Source organism: Macaca mulatta, chromosome 14 (genome assembly GCF_049350105.2).
Source record: "Macaca mulatta isolate MMU2019108-1 chromosome 14, T2T-MMU8v2.0, whole genome shotgun sequence".
Lineage (NCBI taxonomy): Eukaryota > Metazoa > Chordata > Mammalia > Primates > Cercopithecidae > Macaca > Macaca mulatta.
This window is the reverse complement of record NC_133419.1, coordinates 73,107,689-73,125,612: the sequence shown is the minus strand read 5'-3', so window position 1 is coordinate 73,125,612 and position 17,924 is coordinate 73,107,689. Positions and strand designations below refer to the sequence as shown.

Below are 17,924 nucleotides of genomic sequence, written 5' to 3'. Positions count from 1 at the left end.
TGAGTTTTTCTCTCTCTGGCAGCTCTCTAGGGTGGGGAAGTCCTTCTATCAGTCTGCCCTCACTGCTACCTCCTGTCACCTGGCCTTGTCTTTTTTGCCCTGGACCACACACACCTGGTGGGTGTGAGAGGTTTGCTGCCCTGGTGCCTGCTATCTGCTGAGGTGTGTTTTATTGGGGCCCTAAAAAGGCAGGAGCCACCAGGCCTGTGCTGCCACCTCTTTTCCTCATGGCACATCCAAGAGGATACAGTCCACAAAGCAAAGCAGGCTTTGGCTCTACTGGGGTCCCCTTTGGGTTTTATCTGAGACCCACACTGCCTGAGTGTCCCACCCAGGCAGTGTGGGTATCAGGTAAAACTGCTGAGGCCTGGGGAGGGGCAGTGACCTGCCTAGAGTTAGAGGCAGAGGAGGTAGATAGCAGAGAGTCAGAGCCTGGGCATCCTGAGCCCAGAGCCAGCCCCCTGCCACCCACTCATTCCCAGACACTTTTCAGGAGTGTGGTTTAGAAGGGATGGGTGATTATCTGACTGTGCCTCCCACACTGCAGATGGGAGGCCTGGAGATCTAAGGTCATTCACACAGGCCTCATAAGGACCTGCAGCACATTGTCCAGGATTCACTTTGCAGGAAGCCCTTTGGGGTCACTTGCCATCATAGCTCCCCGCTCACCCCCACTCATTTTTAAAATGTGGCCTAATTTACAAACATCTCGGCGCTTTAAGCACTTCAGGAAGAAACACCTCTATTTGTGAAGCACCGTGACAAATCCTCGACTCCTCGTTTTTTTTCTTAGCACATTTAAGAAAAGCTGTTCCATCCTAGAGCTCTAGGCTGGTGAGGCTAGGAGGCACCTTAGGGTTATCCATTCTGGTTCCCTTTTTCTGTAAATGGAAAACTAAGGGCCAGAGAGGAGGAGGCAGTGGGGCACAGACAGGAACGGAGGTGGGAGGAGGCTGACATCTGCATGCTGGTCGGGATGACTGTGGCAGGTTCTTGTTGGGCCCTGTTAGTTGCTCATCCAGAGGAGCTCACCACAGTCGCTGGGACAGACTGCCACACTCACCCTGGCCTGGCCTCAGAGAAGTTGAGCTACTGGACTCAGTTCACACAGAGCAGATGGAGGAAGAGCTGGCACTAGGACCCAGGGAGCTGGGGGGAGCCTCCCGGGCTGGAAGGGATGGCAGGAGCCCTGGTGCAGGTAGCTATGGAGCTCTGGCCAACTCTGCCTGGGGAGGTAAGAGAGCCCAGAGCCCTGGGCCAGATGCTCTTGAGAGCCTAGTCTAGTCCATAGGAGGTGTGCGTGTATGCGTGCATGTTTGTGTGTGTGTACACGCACGTGTGTGCATGCTGAGAAGGGGTGCTGGTGGATAAGGGCCAGAGTGTGGGGCTGGAGGGAGTCCCGGTTCAAGCTCCCAGGTACGAGTGAGACGGGGGTGGAGATGTTGCCTACGTCTGGCCAGCTTGTGAACCTTGAGCCCTGTGGGTTGGATCGGCTTCCTGCTGGGTTTGCACTGCCCAGTGGGAATGGGGTTGGGTGTGTGTAGGCTTGGTGTGCCTCTAGCTTGGTGGGGGAATGCAAGCTGTGGGCATCTCTGAGCTGCTGTGGGGCTGTCATCCCTGCGAGTTAGTCTCTTGATTGTCATGGGGGTGTGTGCCCATCTTTGGATCTCTGGGGTATTGCGTGGGGGCGTCTCTGGGTTGTTCTAGGGACAGCGTGCCTGTGTGTAAATACTGTAGGTTGTTGCAGAGGTGTGTACCTGTGAGTATGGGAGGTGGTGGAGAGAAGGGGTTCACAGTCAACTTCCAGAATTCCTCTTCTTGCACCTCGTGGCCCTTCCTCGCAAAGCCCACTCTGTCTTGGCCTCTCCTCACCCCGTCCCCGGTCTCCGCTGGGGACTGGCCCCTCGCGCGCCGTGTCCCCTCCCGGGGCCGGCGGGGGCGGGCGCTAGGACCCTGCGGGGCGGGGCGGGGCGGGGCTCGCAGCTCAGTCAGCTTCACCTCCGCAGCCTGGAAAATCCCGAGCCGCGGCCGCCGAGCCCCCGAGCCCCCAGCCTAGCCGGGAGGGGCGCGCGGGGCGGGGGCCCGGGGCGGGGGCCCGGGGCGGGGCCGGGCGGCGGGACCCACTGCTCTTTCCCCAGAGCCCCCGCGCGGCCCCGGGTCGCCCGGGCAGCTGCGGCGGCGGCGCTCGCACCCCAGCCCCGGCGGGCCCTGGCGGAGCGGCGGGCACAGGTGAGCAGCCTGGCCCGGAGGGCGCCCCTCCCGCCCCGCCACCCGCCCCGCGCCCGCCCGGCGTCGCTGCGAGTTAGTTAAGCAGGTTCCCCGCACCGTCCCTCCCCTCGGGTCCCGGCCGGTCCCTGGGTCCCGACGGGCGCCCGCCGGCCACCGCGTCCCAAACGCAGTCTCCACGCCGGCCCCAAAGGGTCTGGGGCGCTCCTCGAGAGGGGGCCTCCGAGGCTGTCCAGCGCCCGTCCGCCCTTCCCCGGGGCCAGCCCCTGCCTCTCTCTAGCTCCCCACCCGCCAGGACCCCGAACAGCCCCACCCGCGCCCCCAGCGCGCTGATTCCCGTCCCCAAACCGGTCTTGCAGGTCCCAGGAAGGTGGCGTCAGCATCTGCAACCGCGTCGACGTTGTCGGAGCCTCCGCGGAGGACCCAGGAGAACCGGACTAGGGCCAGGGCCCTGGGCCTCCCCACACTCCCTATGGAGAAGCCGGCGGCCTCCACAGAGCCCCAAGGGCCTCGGCCGGTCCTGGGCCGTGAGAGTGTCCAGGTGCCCGATGACCAAGACTTTCGCAGCTTCCGGTCAGAGTGTGAGGCCGAGGTGGGCTGGAACCTGACCTACAGCAAGGCTGGGGTGTCTGTCTGGGTGCAGGCTGTGGAGATGGATCGGACGCTGCACAAGATCAAGGTAGGGTTGCCCACTATCACTTCAGCCTCCACTGCACCCTTACTGCCTCTCTTCCGGAGTCTCCTGGTCCTCTCTCTGGGCTAGACACCTGACTATGTATCTGGGCCCAGAGAGAGTCTCCTGCCAGGGACCGGGAGGAGGCCAAGCCCCATCACACAGATGGGCCAACCGAGGCCTGGAGAGCAGGAGTGACTCAACCTGCCTCTCTCAGCTGGAACCCAGGCTTCTGGATGCCCCTGCCTGCTCCAGGGAGCTGGGCTGCTGCCAGGCCCTTCTAGGAGAGTGGTCTCCCTCAGGGACCCCTCTGCTTGGGAAGCCTCCACCTGGTTCCTGACTTGAGTTATCCAGTTGGGAGACTGGGCCCTTCTCTCCCTGATTCCTGGTTCTCTCAGCCTGAACTGGGTCTCCTTCCCTGCTTTTTGCACCCTGGGGTGCCCAGGACCTGAGTCCTTCCTGCCTGATGCCCTGCTCTTGCTCTTTCCCTTCCCTCCCTCCGTGGCTGCTCCCTCAGTCTTCTGCAGGGACTCAGGATTGTGGCTGGCAGATCCTGAAGGCAGGGCTCTGATACCCCTGCCTTGCACAGAGCCAGGCTGCAGGTGGGCTGGGGGAGGAAGGGGCCTGGGGTCAAGGGAAGCCAACATAGGGAGCAGTTGCAGACACATCAGTCGCTCACAGCCATCTCCCCTGCTCCTCCCAACCCCACATTTCTCCTCTCTTTGCCTTGCAGGGCAGGCTTGGGGTTTGGGACCTTGGGAACCCACCTCCCCCAGAGGACCAGATGGGGGGGTGGTGGTGAAGACTCTGGTTTAAGGGCCTCAATAGCTGCCCCCAATACATCTGGTGTTGCTGTGGGTGCTGCATTTCCAGGGCTCTTAGGTCTCCCTGCAGTGGGCTTTGGCAGTAGGCTGTGCCCTTCGCCTCCCTCTTCCTTGCCTTCTCCCTTCTGCTATCCTCCTGGATATGTGGAGGAGTCCACCCTCCCCTTCTGCCTAGTCTCAGACTTAGCTCAGGCATGTATCTTGGCCTCTTACCAAGGCCTGAGATGTCTGACCTTTCCCCTCTGACCCTAAGCCCTTCTGCCTCACTTTGTCTTAGTCATTTACATATACTTCTGTCCTTCCCCACAGGATTATCTGCTTCTCACTTTCTGCCTCCCCTTCTCTTCTCTGACTCTGTCTGCACCTTGGCCATCTGACTGTCTTTCCCTCTGGGTTTCCATGTGTGTCTCCCACTTTGGGATTCGCTGCCCAGGGCCAGAGGACCTTGACCTGTGTCTGAGCCTGAGGAGCAGGGAAGGGGAAGGCAGTTGGCATGTGCCCGCTGGTTGTTCCCTGAGAGCAGGGACAGGTCCTATCCTCTTTTTTTTTTTTTTTTTTTTTTTTTTGAGAAGCCTCACTCTGTCGCCCAGGCTGAAGTGCAGTAGCAAGATCTCAGCTCACTGCAACCTCTACCTCCCAGGTTCAAGTGATTCTTCTGCCTCAGCCTCCTGAGTAGCTGGGACTGCTAGTGCACACCACCACACTCAGCTAATTTTTGTATTTGTAGTAGAGATGGGGTTTCACCATATTGGCCAGGCTGGTCTTGAACTCCTGACCTCAAGTGATCCACCCACCTCAGCCTCTCAGGTCCTGTCCTCTTTGCGTCCCCAGCATCCAACACAGTTAGAGCAGGGATATTGGTGGAAGAGAGAGGGAAGGAAAGAACGAAGGGACAAATTGAATGAGGTGAGAAGGGAATTCACAAGAGCCTGACTGTGACCTGGGAAAGCCTTCAGGTGGGCAGTGCACACTGGGGGAGAAGTGTAGTTTCCCTACCAAGCTGGCACTCCAGAAAGTCAGGGGAGGAGGGGTCTGAACTGAGGCCAGTACTCCCACCCTCTGTGTCAATAGGGCAGAGCTACCTCCTCCATCTGGCTTGGTTAATGAACAAACCCTGCCCAGCCCAGGCCTGGAATTGGTGGGTCTGGGGCCCAGGCTGACTGCAACAGACCACTCGTGGCCAGAACAGGCTTGTCAGGTGGCCTTCCTTGTGGGTGGCGGAGACTTGGAAAAACTGGGGTGTTATAGGCTTCTGGACAGGCATACACCCTCCTGGGCAGCCAGGACCCTACCCTCCTTTTCTTTCAGACTGAACAGATGTTGGAGGTGCTAAAGGGCCCTTAGTAATCCCTATGTCATACCCTTCCTGCCCCTGGATGCAGGTGAGGATATTGGGGCTCAGAGAGGGGCAGGGACCTGCCTAGAGTCACACAGCTGTCTCAGCAGAGCTGAGTCTGGAACCCAGATCTACAGCATCTTGGCTAGTGCTCCTTCCTTGCTTCTCCTTGCAGGCTGCCTCCCCAGCTTTGCTCCCCACAATGGAGAGAGGGTGGGGAGAGGAGGTGAGCAGAGCCCAGACCCAGGAAGGAGGCTGGGACCCTGGTTATGGGCACCCCAAGGTGCCAGCTCCCCGCTCCTCATCCTCTCAGCACAGCTAGTTGGAGCTCTGGGAGAGATGGACAGAGGCCTGTGATCTTCCCATCCCCAAGATTCCAGGACTCCCAGGTTCCATGCAGATAATCCCATTTCTGATAAATGAGAGCCCCTGCTCTGAGCCAAGCATTTCTCCCCCTCATCTAATTTGCCCTGAGGCTAGTCTGGGGCAGTAGTAGTCTTGTCTGCATGTTACAAACAAAGAAACTGAGGCTGAGCGAGGTAATGTTATTTGCCTAAGGTCATGCCACAGCTGAGGCAAGAGTGGAACCATGCCAGCCTGGCTCCAGAGCCCCTGCCCCTCTCCGCATGGGCTTGCATCTTAGTCAACACCGTGGCCTTTAACCCCATCCATAACTCTTTGAAGGCCTGGAGGACGCCGTGTTCTTATCATCTTATTCTTGTTTGATGGATGAGAAAGCCGAGGCCCACAAAGAGGAGTGGCTTGCCAAGGTCACCCAGCAGGTCTGGAGCCAGAATCCCTGGGGATGACTGGGTCACTCCAGGAGGCTGGGACTCAACTACAGGTGTTTGCTGAACTTCTGCCCCCCTTTCTCCCTCCCCTCTCCTGCCCCAGCCTGCTCTGGACCTGTCCCCAGAGCTGGGAAAGCAGCTGCCCCCTGGACATGCCCGGTGCTCCTGATCCCAGGGTGGGGGTGGGACTCCACCTAGCTATCTACCTGATTTGTTTCCTCCTCCTCATCTCCCTTCCCCTTCCCCGGGTCCAGAGGTCCCTGGCAGCCACTGTGGCTCAGGGCCCAGTAGTTGGAGCCAGGACAAAGGGAAAGGGGCTGTTGGAGGCCACCTCCACCCCTTCCCTCCCTCCTGGCCTCCAGCCTGACCGGGCCCCAGGGCTGCACTGTGCTCTGAATACTGGAGAGGAGGCAGATCCCACCTCCTGAGAGTTTAGACCCTGTCCCAGGGACAGATGCTGAACATGGATCCTGGGTACAAGGCAGGAGGCAGCTTGGAGGCTGAAGTCAGGTCTCTCAAAGCCCAGGTTAGCTTCCCCATGGCACCTGTATTGGTGTGAGAAACGGGAGACCAAGAGCTTCTGTCAGTCATTCAACCAGGGCCAGCTGGGGTCCAGTCCTGGCTGTTGCATGTGACCTTGGGCACATTCCTGCCCCTTTCTGGGCGGCTTGCCCATCTGTGCAATTGGTCCCTCTTGGCTCCAAGAGTCTCTGAACTCAGCACCCGGGCTGGGGCCCTGGGGGAGAGATTAGGAGCAGGCAGACAGCAGAGGACGTGGCCTGTGAGGCCCTGGCCTGGGTACAGACATGCTGTGTTCTCCTGAGGCCTGCCGCGTGAGAGGCAGGGGAGACCTGCGTATCTCCTCAGTGGTCTTCAGACCCTGGTGAAGAGAGGACAGACAGTTCCAGGTGACCTTCCACCCACTGCACAGGCAGCCTGGGGGCAGGAATGAGGCCTGAGAGGAGCCTGGGCCCATGACAGGAGAGACCTGACCCTGGAGCAGGTGTGGGAGGGGGTGTGGCTGAGAGCCTGAGGCTCTGCTGGCCGCAGGAAGCTGGGCAGTGGGGACCTGTCTCCTCTGACTTCCTGTCCTGCTGCTCCTCCCCTTCCCCTTTGGGAAAAGCTCTGGTGGCCCCTCCCAGCCCTGTCTCACTGTCCACCTACCCCACACCACAGGCCACCTGGGTTCCAGACTCCAAAGCCAGTGCTCAGCTCGTGACCCCTCAGCACCTCACCCTCTCACCTGGTGAAATGCCAGATGGCTCAGGGGTCTCCAAGGCCCTTTCCACCCTTACCAGTCTCAGGGACTCAAAAGGGTCATGGGAAGGTGGGGTCAGGGCTGTGTGTGGGACAGGTCTCCTTAATCCCATCAAGCAGATGTGGAAACTGAGGCTCAAGGCAGGTTCACTTGTGCACAGCCAAACAGCCAGACGTGGCTGAAGCTAGATCAGGACCTAGGTCCTTGACTCGCCAAGGCTGAGATCTCGCAACTCCCTTGGACCGGGTTATTAACGTGATTGGACTCATGGGTCTCCCTGTGCTGTGTCACTGTGGGAGGGCACCTTAGAGGGGACCCAGCCGGGCAAGAGTCCGGTGCTCACTGTGTGACTTTGGGGGTCATTTCACCTTTCTGGGTCAGTCTTCTTATTGGCAGTGGCAGGGGCACGAGTTCATCTAGTTTTAGGGCCTTGGACTGGGTCAGTTCAGGCTCTAGCTTGGCTCTGCCTGCTATGGGGCACAGTTTCCCCGTACAGGAAGTTGCTGGGCAGGTGGTCTGTAGAGGCTGTCCTAACCTTAGGGGAGGCTGCCCTGCTGGAGACAGAGTGAGGATGGTGGCTGAGGTCTTGCCAGTCTGTGCCATCAGAGAGGTCCCTAGAAGGGGATCCTGAATCCGGGGTTAGGCACTGAGCTGCCTGGTTCCAGCTCCGACTTGGCATGGGGGGAACTGGAAGAAGTAGTTCCAGAGCTGTCCTCAGGGAACAGGCTCCCAGAGAGCATGACCCCAGTTAGTTAGTGTCTAGACTTTGGGTTGGAGGTGCTCAGAGAAGGGAAAGATCAGAGGTGGCTGGAGGTGTGAGGGAAGTCTTCCTGGAGGAGGTGCCTGGGTTGGGTTGAGGATGCTGGGGAAAGAGCACCAGGATCCAGAGTCCTGGCTGTGTGCCCCTGGGCAAGTTGTCTATGCCTGGGATTCAGCTTCCTTATCTGCCCTGCCTGTCTTCAGAGACTTCATTCATTCACGCATTCAGCAAGCATCCATCGTTAGCCTCTTTCTGCTTGGCTCTGTGCTGGAGGTGGGGGACAGAGAGGGCAATCAGATCCAAGCCCTGCCCTCAAGGAGCCCCCAGCTGGGTGCTGAGACACACACTTGTCACAGGAGCTCTGGAAATCTAGAGAGGGCATCTAAATTAGCCTTGGGAGTCAGGGAAGGAACTGCACAGAGGAATGTTCAGGTGATCCTTTTGGAATTGGGTGGGGAATGAAGATTACAAATTTGATCACATTGGAAGCATTCCATACAGAGCAGCAGCTGTGCAAAGGCCCAGAGGCGGATCATGGGGTGCTGTGCAAAGGCCCAGAGGCGGATCATTTGGAGAATGGGAGGTGGTTCAGTGTGGGCTCGGAACTCAGGGGGCTGGAGGTGATTAGAGAGCTAGACCGAGGCCCCATGCCTTGAGTCTTAGAGGCTCTGGGGTGCCAGGGGAGGGTCTTAGACAGGGAAGCCGGTAAGAGGGCGCTGCTGCTCTATTTGTCTGGGCAGAGGTGCGGAGGCCCACCTTAAAGCCAGGTTGTGGGGAATGGAGCAAAGGATGGAATCCAGAGAGCCTTAGGAGTGATCATGGACAGGATATGATGGTTACAGCATAACTCTTTGCGATGTGCGCACTGTGAAGTGTTGTGCAGGCTGGGATGCAGGACGGCACGGATGTACAGCCCCCTCAGTGCCTGCGCTAAGCAGGAACCCTTATGAGCCGGAGTGGAGTGGAGGGTGCCTCCAGGCTGTGTCCCTGCTGGGACTAGAGGAGCCCTCAGCCCCCAGGCTGGCTCTGTGCTCTCCACACCCAGCTCCCCAGGCTCCGGTTTTTAAACTTTAAAGAGCCCCAGCTCAGTTTCCAGCCGAGAGTCTTTAAAGTTTCAGGAGATGAGAGAAAGGGAGTCCTGGAGACAGATGGGTTTTCTTTCTTCCCCCGCATCTCCATGCCTGGCCGGGCCACCTGGAGCCAGGGCTGTGGGTGCCATGACCCCAGTGCTCTGTGGGGCTCCGGGGCCTCGGCGGGGCTGTTCCAGCTTGTTCCCGAGGAGCAGGAGACCTGGCCTGGGTGCCAGGTTGCCACTGAGGATAGATGGGAATAGAAACCTTATTTCAACCCTGACCCCTCATCTTTGCCCCTGACTGGGCAGATGGTGGTGCTCTGGCAACAGGTGGGGGAAAGCAACTCAGACCACATGTCAGGCTTGAGACAGCACCCTCCTGGTGCCTCCCTTCATCCCCTCTGGCATGCTTGGACTGGCCTTGATGCCCTGGGGTCCCTGGAGACTCAAAAGCATGGGCAGCAGAGGGTCCCATGCCAATCACAGTAGATTCTTGTCACCTATCTTTGATTAAAGAGAGCCTGGGGCAGGTGGCACAGGGCAGCTGGAGCTATTCTCTGGGGCTTTAGCATAACCATTGCCTTCCTGCCCCTCAGCCTGGGCTCCCCGAAGGCAGGTACTTGCCACCTCTGATGCTTCTCTCGAATCCTATGTCCTGGGGCCAGTGAGCAATATCTGCACATATATACTGCCTCCTGCTGCCCAATAGGATATAGGGGGTGACTGCCACCTCTGCTCTCCCCTCTGGTGCCTGAGCCATTTACTCATCCTTGGGGTTTGTGTTACCACCTCCATCTGCCCCTGGCTTCCCGAGATCCCCTCCATCATCTCCTGCCCGTGCCTGCCATCTTTGGACCCTGCCAGAGTGGCTGGGGCCTGGTACTTTGCCAGGGAGGTGATGAGTCTTGAGGTAGAGGCCTGCCTGATAGCTAGAAGGATGGAGTTCCCTTGTGTGTCTCCACTTGCATACATGCATGCATTCATTCATTGCTTCAGTATGTTTATTGAGCACATACTACGTTCCAAGGATTGTGTCATATCTAGGAATTTAGGGGCAAACCACACAGATCAGACCCTGCTGTCATGGGTTTCACATCCTGAAGGGGTGACAAGCAAGATAGAAGCAAACAACTAAATAAGATACCAGATGATGGTTGTGCATAAGGATGAGATAATGTGATAGGGATTGAGGATTCTGTTGGAGCCTTCGTGTGTGGAGCTGAATTGTGGGTGACTGTGTGTGTGATGTGGCCCTTAGTCTGGCAGACACTGAGCTCCTCAGGGGCAGGTGCTGGGTTTCCCGTCTCCCACTTCCTACCCACCTGACAGCCCTGGGACAGGGACCTGACAGGGTCAGTCAATCTGTGTTGAAGGTATGTGCGCCTGTGCCTCTGAGTGTGAGACTCTATGTGTGTTTCTGTGTCTGGTGTTACTCTGTGTGTGTGAGTCACACCCCCTCACTGCAGAAGCAGAGTTGTCTGTGATCCAATTATGTCTCCTCAGCTGTCTCCTGGCAGCTCCTGCCCCTGGCTCAGCTCTGACTGTGCTGTGGTTTCCCCTTCTGAAGCTCCCTGTCCTGCCTCCAGGGGCCCCAGGGCATCAAGGCCAGTTCAAGCATGCCAGAGGGGATAGAGGGAGGCACCAAGAGGGGTGCAGCTGCCTCAAGCCTGTCTCTGGGACTCAAGGTCTTCCCTTTGGGGTGTGTTTTCTATCTATCTCTGTTCCCCTGTCCCTTAATGGTTACTGGCAGTGTCCTTAATGTCTCTCCTGGTCACTTCGTTCCTGTGTCTTAAGGTTACTCTGTCCTTAATGTCTCTACTGGTCATGTTGTTCCTGTCCCAGCTGTTTATTCACTCAACAAACCTCTTCTCATGCCTCCCACCCATCCTGCCAGCCACCTGGAGATACCAGATCTGGGTCCTGCTCTTAAGAGACTCGAGTCCTCATGGGGAGACACATGGAGACAGTGACAGCCTTTTGTGAGCAGTGTGGGGACAGAGACATATACTGGGGCTGAGTGAGGCCAGTGACTGGCAGCATGGTGGGGGGATGGTACAGGGGCTTCTCCAGGAGGTGGTGTTTGGATGGGGCCTCGGGGACCCAGCAGGATAAGGCAACAAACTGAGAAAGTCTTGGTGAGTTGGTCAGGGAGATAGGCTCCCCCTGTGGCAGGGGTTCAGGGCTAACAGTGAGGAAGAGAAGAGCCAGAACCAGGGTGGGGAGGACATTTTGGAGTTTAGATTTTATCCTGATGGCAGAGAGAGAGAGAGAGAGAGAGAGAGAGAGAGAGAGAGAGAGAGAAACAGACAGACAGACAGACAACAGAAGCTTTCAGGCTGGGAAGGGCCATTATCAGCTCTGGATTTTAAAAAGCTCCCTGGCCACAGGGGACAGAGTGGCCTGGAAGTCAGGAGGCCAGAGAAGAGGATGTGGCTACAGGGGTCCAAGCAAGGATGGTGAGGCCTATCTGGGCTGGTGAAGAGGAGCTTCTGGGAAGGTCGTGGCCGAGTGGAATCCAAGGGGCAGAGTTGGCTAGAGGTTGAGAGTAAGAGCATAAGGGACAAGTCCAGAACCATACCCCCTATGACAGCGCTGGGCACAGGGAGAACCATGCCCACTATGGTGATGCCAGGCACAGGGAGAACCATGCCCCCTATGGCGGTGCCGGGCACAGGAAGAACCATGCCCCCTATGGTGGTGCCGGGCACAGGAAGAACCATGCCCCCTGTGGCGGTGTCGGGCACAGGGAAAACCGTGCCCACTATGGCAGCACTGGGCACAGGGAGAGCCATGCCCACTATGGCTATGGCAGTGCTGGGCACAGGGAGAACTGTGCCTGCTATGGCAGCGCTGAGCATGGGGAGGGGGAGACGTCTATGGGCTGCCCAGGGTGTGGTGCTCCAGAGGCCGTTAGGGATGAAGCCTGGAACTTTACTGCAGAGCTCTGGGGGCGTCAGTCCACTGGTGGTCCGGGAAGCCCTGGGAGGCTTTTTCCCTCTTTGTCTTTGCCTGTCTTGATGTCTGGAAGTCAGCCCTGGCCTCTGTGTTGTCCCACTGGCCTCCCCTACCCCTTCCCTTTTCTTCTAGGCCCTCCACTCTCTGCCTCCCTTTCTCAGCTCTCCCTTCTCTGCCTGACTCCCCCTCGCCCCCTAGGATAGAAGTGGAGAGGTACAGGGCAGGAAGCCAGCCTCTGCGATGTCGTTGGAGCAGGACATTCATCACTGCTGCAGAGCTGGGCCTGCTGCTCTGGAGCCTGGAGGTGGAGGTGGGGGTGGAGGTCCAGGGAGGCTGCTGGGGACTAGGGAGGGAAGGGGGAAGGAGGCAGAGCAGGGATGAGTCACTCAGCCCTGGATGGAGAGTGGCAGAGAAGGCCTAGCTCAGTCTGCTCAGGGAGCTCTGTCTAGGTGAGACATGGTAACATTTCTACTCTCCACTACAGTCTCGGGGGCTCCACTTTTGGGGAGAAGATGAGTTGGAGGTAGCTGCTGCCAGATCCCCTTCACTTCACAGGAGAGGGCCATAGGGATTGTCTCGTCATTTTGCAGGTGGGAATACTGAGTTCAAAGATGGGGAAAGAAGACCCTGCATTGGGCCCACACCACTGTGCTCTGTGTCCTTCCAACCCCCACGCCAGCTCTAGGCAAGCCAGCCCCAACATCCCCCCAACTCCACACACACCCTCAAAAGCCCCAGCTCCCAGCATGGACCTGTCAGGGATTGTCCTCCTCTGGCCAGGTGCTGGCCCACCTGATTCCTTGGGTCCTACACAGAACAGAGCCTCGTTCTCAGGGAATAGTCTCAGGGATGGACTTTTGATAGTGCTGGGTTCCAACCTGGTTCCTCCACTTCACTTTTCTGAGCCACTGTTTACCAATGGGCGTAATTGTCCCTCCTCCCAGGTAGTTCAGAGGATGGAATTCAGTGAATTTATTATACCAACCTCCTAGCACAGAGCCCGGCACAGAGCCACACACCATCCACATTTGCTGAGAATGGATGAATGAATGAACAGGTCCCTAAAGGACAGTTCCATTTCCCACCTTTGTCCTTGTTCACTCGGGTTACCTTGTGGCACTGAGTTGATCTCTTTCCTTCCCCCAACCAGTCCAGGCCATTTATAGTTCTCAGGCCATCACCTCTTCCGGGAGCCCCTTCCCCCTCCCTTTCATCTGGGTGCCGTCTCTTCTCCTGGTCATCTTTTAGGGCCCAGCTTAGATACCCCTTCCTCTACCTGCATTTCTGGCTTCCCTTTGTCCCTTCCTTGAACCTAAAGAGTTGTCATTGTCAGTGCCTGCAAGCCCTGCCAGACAACGCAGTGTTCCCAGGTTAACTCAGCATCAGACGGGTAGTCTCAGGCCCCAACCAGCTGAGTCACAGCTTTCAGGTCTGGGGAGCAAGGACTTGGGGTTCTGGGCAATGCTTTTAATTAGGAAGAAAAAAAAGGAAGGCTGGGTGTGGTGGCTCATGCCTGTAATCCCAACACTTTGGGAGGTTGAAGCAGGTGGATCACTTGAGACCAGGAGTTCGAGACCATTCTGGCGAACATAGTGAAGCCCCATCTCTACTAAAAATACAAAAATTAGCTGGGCGCGCTGGCACACGCCTGTAATCCCAGCTACTCAGGAGGCTGAGGTACGAGAATCCTTGAGCCTGGGAGGCAGAGGTTGCAGTGAGCCGAGATAGTGCCACTGCACTCCAGCCTGGGTGACAAAGCCAAACTCTGTCTCAAAAAAAAATAATTTTCTTAAAAAGTGATTTTTATCTCTTGTATAAACGATATTGTAGCACCAGTAATAAGAATCCAAAAAAGAAAAATAAATATAAATCACCCAGAGCCTCAGTTCCCTGAGTAGAACTTTTCCTTGGTTCCTTCCAGCTCTCATTCAAAGGTGTAGAGTTTGTTCATAGTTTAAACCATGGCACAGGTACTAGTTTGTATCCTGTTTTATTCACTTAATCTTGCTCTGTAGAAGTTTCTCATATTGGCCGGGTGCGGTGGCTCATGCCTGCAATCCCAGCACTTTGGGAGGCCGAGACGAGCGGATCACGAGGTCAGGAGATCGAGACCATCCTGGCTAACACGGTGAAACCCTGTCTCTACTGAAAATACAAAAAATTAGCTGGGCGTGGTGGCGGGCACCTGTGGTCCCAGCTACTCTGGAGGCTGAGGCAGGAGAACGGCATGAACCCGGGAGGCGGAGCTTGCAGTGAGCCAAGATTGCGCCACCGCACTCCAGCCTGGGCGACGCCTGGGCGACGAGCGAGACTCCGTCTCAAAAAAAAAAAAAAAAAAAAAAGTTTCTCATATTGCTACAGAATTCTTAATTCAGGAACATTTCTGGCAACTGCTCCCCATAGGCCTGTCTGGGTTCTGAAGGTGCAGAGCTAGCTCAGTGGCCGCCCCTGCTCGGGGGAACCCTCCGCCCTCCGTGGTGTGCAGTCATCATTAGGGTGATGTGTCACTCTTACCCCAACTGGGGCTGCTGGTGGTGGTATTCAGGTTGTTCTCCAGTATAATTTGCTAATTGCAGATTCAATAATATACTCATGAATATTGTAACATAACATTTTTTCTTATTTTATATTTTTTTCCTGAGTATAAATTTGTAGTCCTGGGATTTTGGGAACTGAATTGAAAAATTTTTTGGTGGGGTGCAGTGGCTCACACCTGCAATCCCAGCACTTTGAGAGGCTGAGGTGGGAGGATCACTTAAGCCCAGAAATTTGAAACCAGCTCGGGCAACATGATGAAACCCCATCTCTACAAAAAATACAAAAATTAGGCCGGGCGCGGTGGCTCACGCCTGTAATCCCAGCACTTTGGGAGGCCGAGGCGGGCGGATCACAAGGTCAGGAGGTCGAGACCATGGTGAAACCCCGTCTCTACTAAAAATACAAAAAATTAGCCGGGCGCGGTGGCGGGCGCCTGTAGTCCCAGCTGCTCAGGAGGCTGAGGCAGGAGAATGGCGTAAACCCAGGAGGCGGAGCTTGCAGTGAGCCGAGATCGCGCCACTGCACTCCAGCCTGGGCGACAGAGCGAGACTCCATCTCAAAAAACAAAACAAAACAAAAAAACAAAAAAAAAATACAAAAATTAGCCAGGCGTGGTGGTGCACACCTGTAGTCCCAGCTCCTGGGACAGTGAACTGTGATCACTGCAGTGAACCAAGAAAGAAAGAAAGATAAATTTCTTTTTAAATCATTTTTATGATTTAAAAAGTATTTGCCAAATTATTTTCTAGAATAATGGAACCAATTTTTGCTGCCACTGTGTAACAGTTTTACCATATCTTCATAAGCAGTGAGTACCTGATAAGCAGTGAGTATTTTATATATTTTTGGTAATTTACTGAGCATAAATTGGTACCTCAGTACAATTTTACTTTACTTTTCTTTGACTGTCAGGACTATTAAAGATCTTAAAGCAAGTCCCAGAATCTCCCCTGAACCTGTCTCTTGGTATTTCTGAAGGCTCATGCCTCCACCCCCCAGCCCTTTACCCCTTTTTAAGAGGATGATGGCAGAAGTAGTAATAGTAGTTGTCCTTGTGTTATAGAGATCTACAAGAGTTCAGGGATTTTCATGGCTGCACCTCCTTGGGAATTATACAGATGCACGGAGGGCCACGGACCAGGGCTCCGGCATTCTAAAAGTCAGAGAAGCCCACACAGGCTCAGCCTCTTTGTTGGCTTACCTGCCTATCCCTCCATTCAGGAACAGCTCCTTACTGAGCGCTTGCTATAGGCCAGGCCCCCTGCAAGGCCTGGAGGATGCCAAGATGAGCAAGGGGCCACAGCATTACAGGCAAATGAATGCATGACAATGCGAGCTGAGAAGGGAGCTGCTGGGGGTCTAGGAGACAAGGAAGGGTGGCCTCCAGCCCATCCTGGAGAGTTTAGGGATAGGGCAGGCTGCCTGGACAGGGAGCAGCCGGGCTGAAGTTTGAAGACATATTGAAGACATAATAGGAAGGGAGCCAGTGAGAGAAAGTCCTGGGAAAGCATTCTGGGCAGCGCTGGAGGAGGAGGTGCCTCAGCACCCCTCATGACAGCACTGAGCAGACCTCTCTCCTTCCCCTCTTCCCCTGAACCCTCAGGTCTGTGCCCTGGAACAGCTCTTGGGATTTTTTGGGGGCCAGGGGGAGTGTAAAGTGAAGGGTCTTGGGGGTCTCCATTTTGGGGACCCCAGAAACCCAGAGGCAAGGGGCAAGTGCTCCATTAGCTTGGCCTGATGCTTGCCTTGTGGGGACCTCAGGGAAGGGCACAGTGGAGGGCCCTGAAGCCAGCAGGTGGTGAGTGGGTCCTGGGAGGAGAAGCGGGAACAGAAAGGGCAGAGGGGCACTGGCGCTGGGGCTCGGACCTGCTGTGTGCTGTGGGCCAGGCTTTGCATCTCTCAGAGCCTCCTCTCCTGGTCCAGCATGGTGAGGGCAGGGCCTGGCTGTGGGCTGTGAGGGTGAAGGGGGCATCTGTGCGGGGCCCTGGCGTGAGAGAGCTGCCCACCCCCTCCCTGTGCACTCATGCTGTGGAGGAATTTTGGCATTTTTCTTATTTTAAACTTTGTTCCTTGTTGTCCCTGTATGTCCTGTCCTTTGGGGGTTAGTGGGAGGTGTTCCCCCAGGGCAGGGCCTGAGAAATCAGGGAAAGTTGCTGGGGCCTGGGGCTGGAGGAGGGGCAGCTACTGCCAAGGGCTTTAGGGACCAGTCTCATCTAATCCTTACAGGACCACTCTGAGGAAAGGATTATCCCTGCTTGACAGATGAGATGCTGGGGCTCAGAGTCCTTTGCCCAAGCCAAGTCCACACAGCTGGGACATGGCAGGGCAGAGGTCTGTCTGACACAGATGGACCAGCACTGCTGTATGAACTCTGGGCCTGCAGGCAACAGGGGCTTCAGGTTTGGAGCCCCAGCACTGGGTTCTGGAAAATCTAGAGCTTGGGTCAGGAACTTTGGAGGAAGAATCTGTGGGCTCTACCTCCCTGGTCAGCAAGGCCTCAGTCCAGAGCACTGCATTATAACCATCAACTAAGGCAGCCTCCAGTTGCCAGGGTGTTTTGTTTTAGCTGGGCCAGTCCTGCCCCTTGGTGAAGGTAGCAGAAAGTCTTGACACTGTAGGGTCAGTCACACCTGGACTCTGGTTCTCTGCTTCACTACTGTTAGCTGTGTGGATTGTACCTCCCTGGGCCTCAGTTTCAGCATCTGTAAAATGGGGGCAATGCTTCCCTCTGGGGTGTTGGAAGGGTCAGAGGCAATATCTGCAAAGGATGCAGCTCTGTGCCCTTGACAGCTGGCAGAGGTGGTTTGAGCTAAATTTCAGCCCCTGTGGGGTCCATGGTCCAGGTGCTCCTGTCTCCTTTGCAGGGTGCTGAATGGTCAGTGATTTGGAGCAATGGTAATGGTTATTGAGGTTGGGACTATTGTTCAGGGCTGTGATTGATTTGATACTTTGTGCTCCACCCCATCAGGAACTCTTCCTCTCATTTGAATATGGTTCTGTTGGGAAAGGGTGATTTGCTTAACAGTTACTCCTGTCACAAAACTATCTGCTGAAATGCAGTGTATGGAGAAGTTAGCACAGCCTGTAGGATATTTCAGAGCCCAGCTGAAGCCAGGTTTCCCCAATGGTCGCCTGAAGGGTTCTGAGTGAATAGATCATTTCCTGGGTTCCTAGGACTTTGGGATAATCTGTGTGCTCCACATATTCCATGGGCAAGGATATTGGCGTCCTGCTATGTAAGGTCTTGGAGGGAGGACTAGCCTTGGGTCTACCTGTCTGTGTGTCTGTTTGCTTGTAACTGCCTGGGCCTTTGGCTCTCAAGGCCAGGACACAGCTCCATGGAGGGGACCTGACTTCCTTTCCCATCTCAGGTCAACCATCTCCCTGGGTCTTGGGAGAGACTGCTGCCCCTCCCTGGAGTGGAGAGTCCACCTTCTCTAATGCTCAGCACTGGCAAGGCATCCCAGAGAACACAGGCAGGGGGTGGGAGA

At 56.1% G+C, this 17,924-nt stretch overlaps 1 protein-coding gene across 7 annotated transcripts in view; it reads left to right on the top strand.

The window, feature by feature from the left end:
* The window catches only part of STARD10 (StAR related lipid transfer domain containing 10), a 41,406-nt gene that overhangs the window by 10,106 nt on the left and 13,376 nt on the right, over positions 1-17,924 (top strand). For 2 of the 7 annotated variants that reach the window (XM_015115153.3, XM_077963666.1), the window contains one exon: positions 2,586-2,905. In XM_015115153.3, the coding sequence (XP_014970639.1) occupies positions 2,699-2,905 (207 nt within the window). In that variant the 5' untranslated portion in view covers positions 2,586-2,698. Of the gene's footprint in view, positions 1-794; positions 1,235-1,517; positions 1,750-1,986; positions 2,230-2,585; positions 2,906-17,924 lie in introns of those variants that run through there. The other 5 variants (XM_077963665.1, XM_077963669.1, XM_015115160.3 and 2 more) reach the window with 5 other exon arrangements.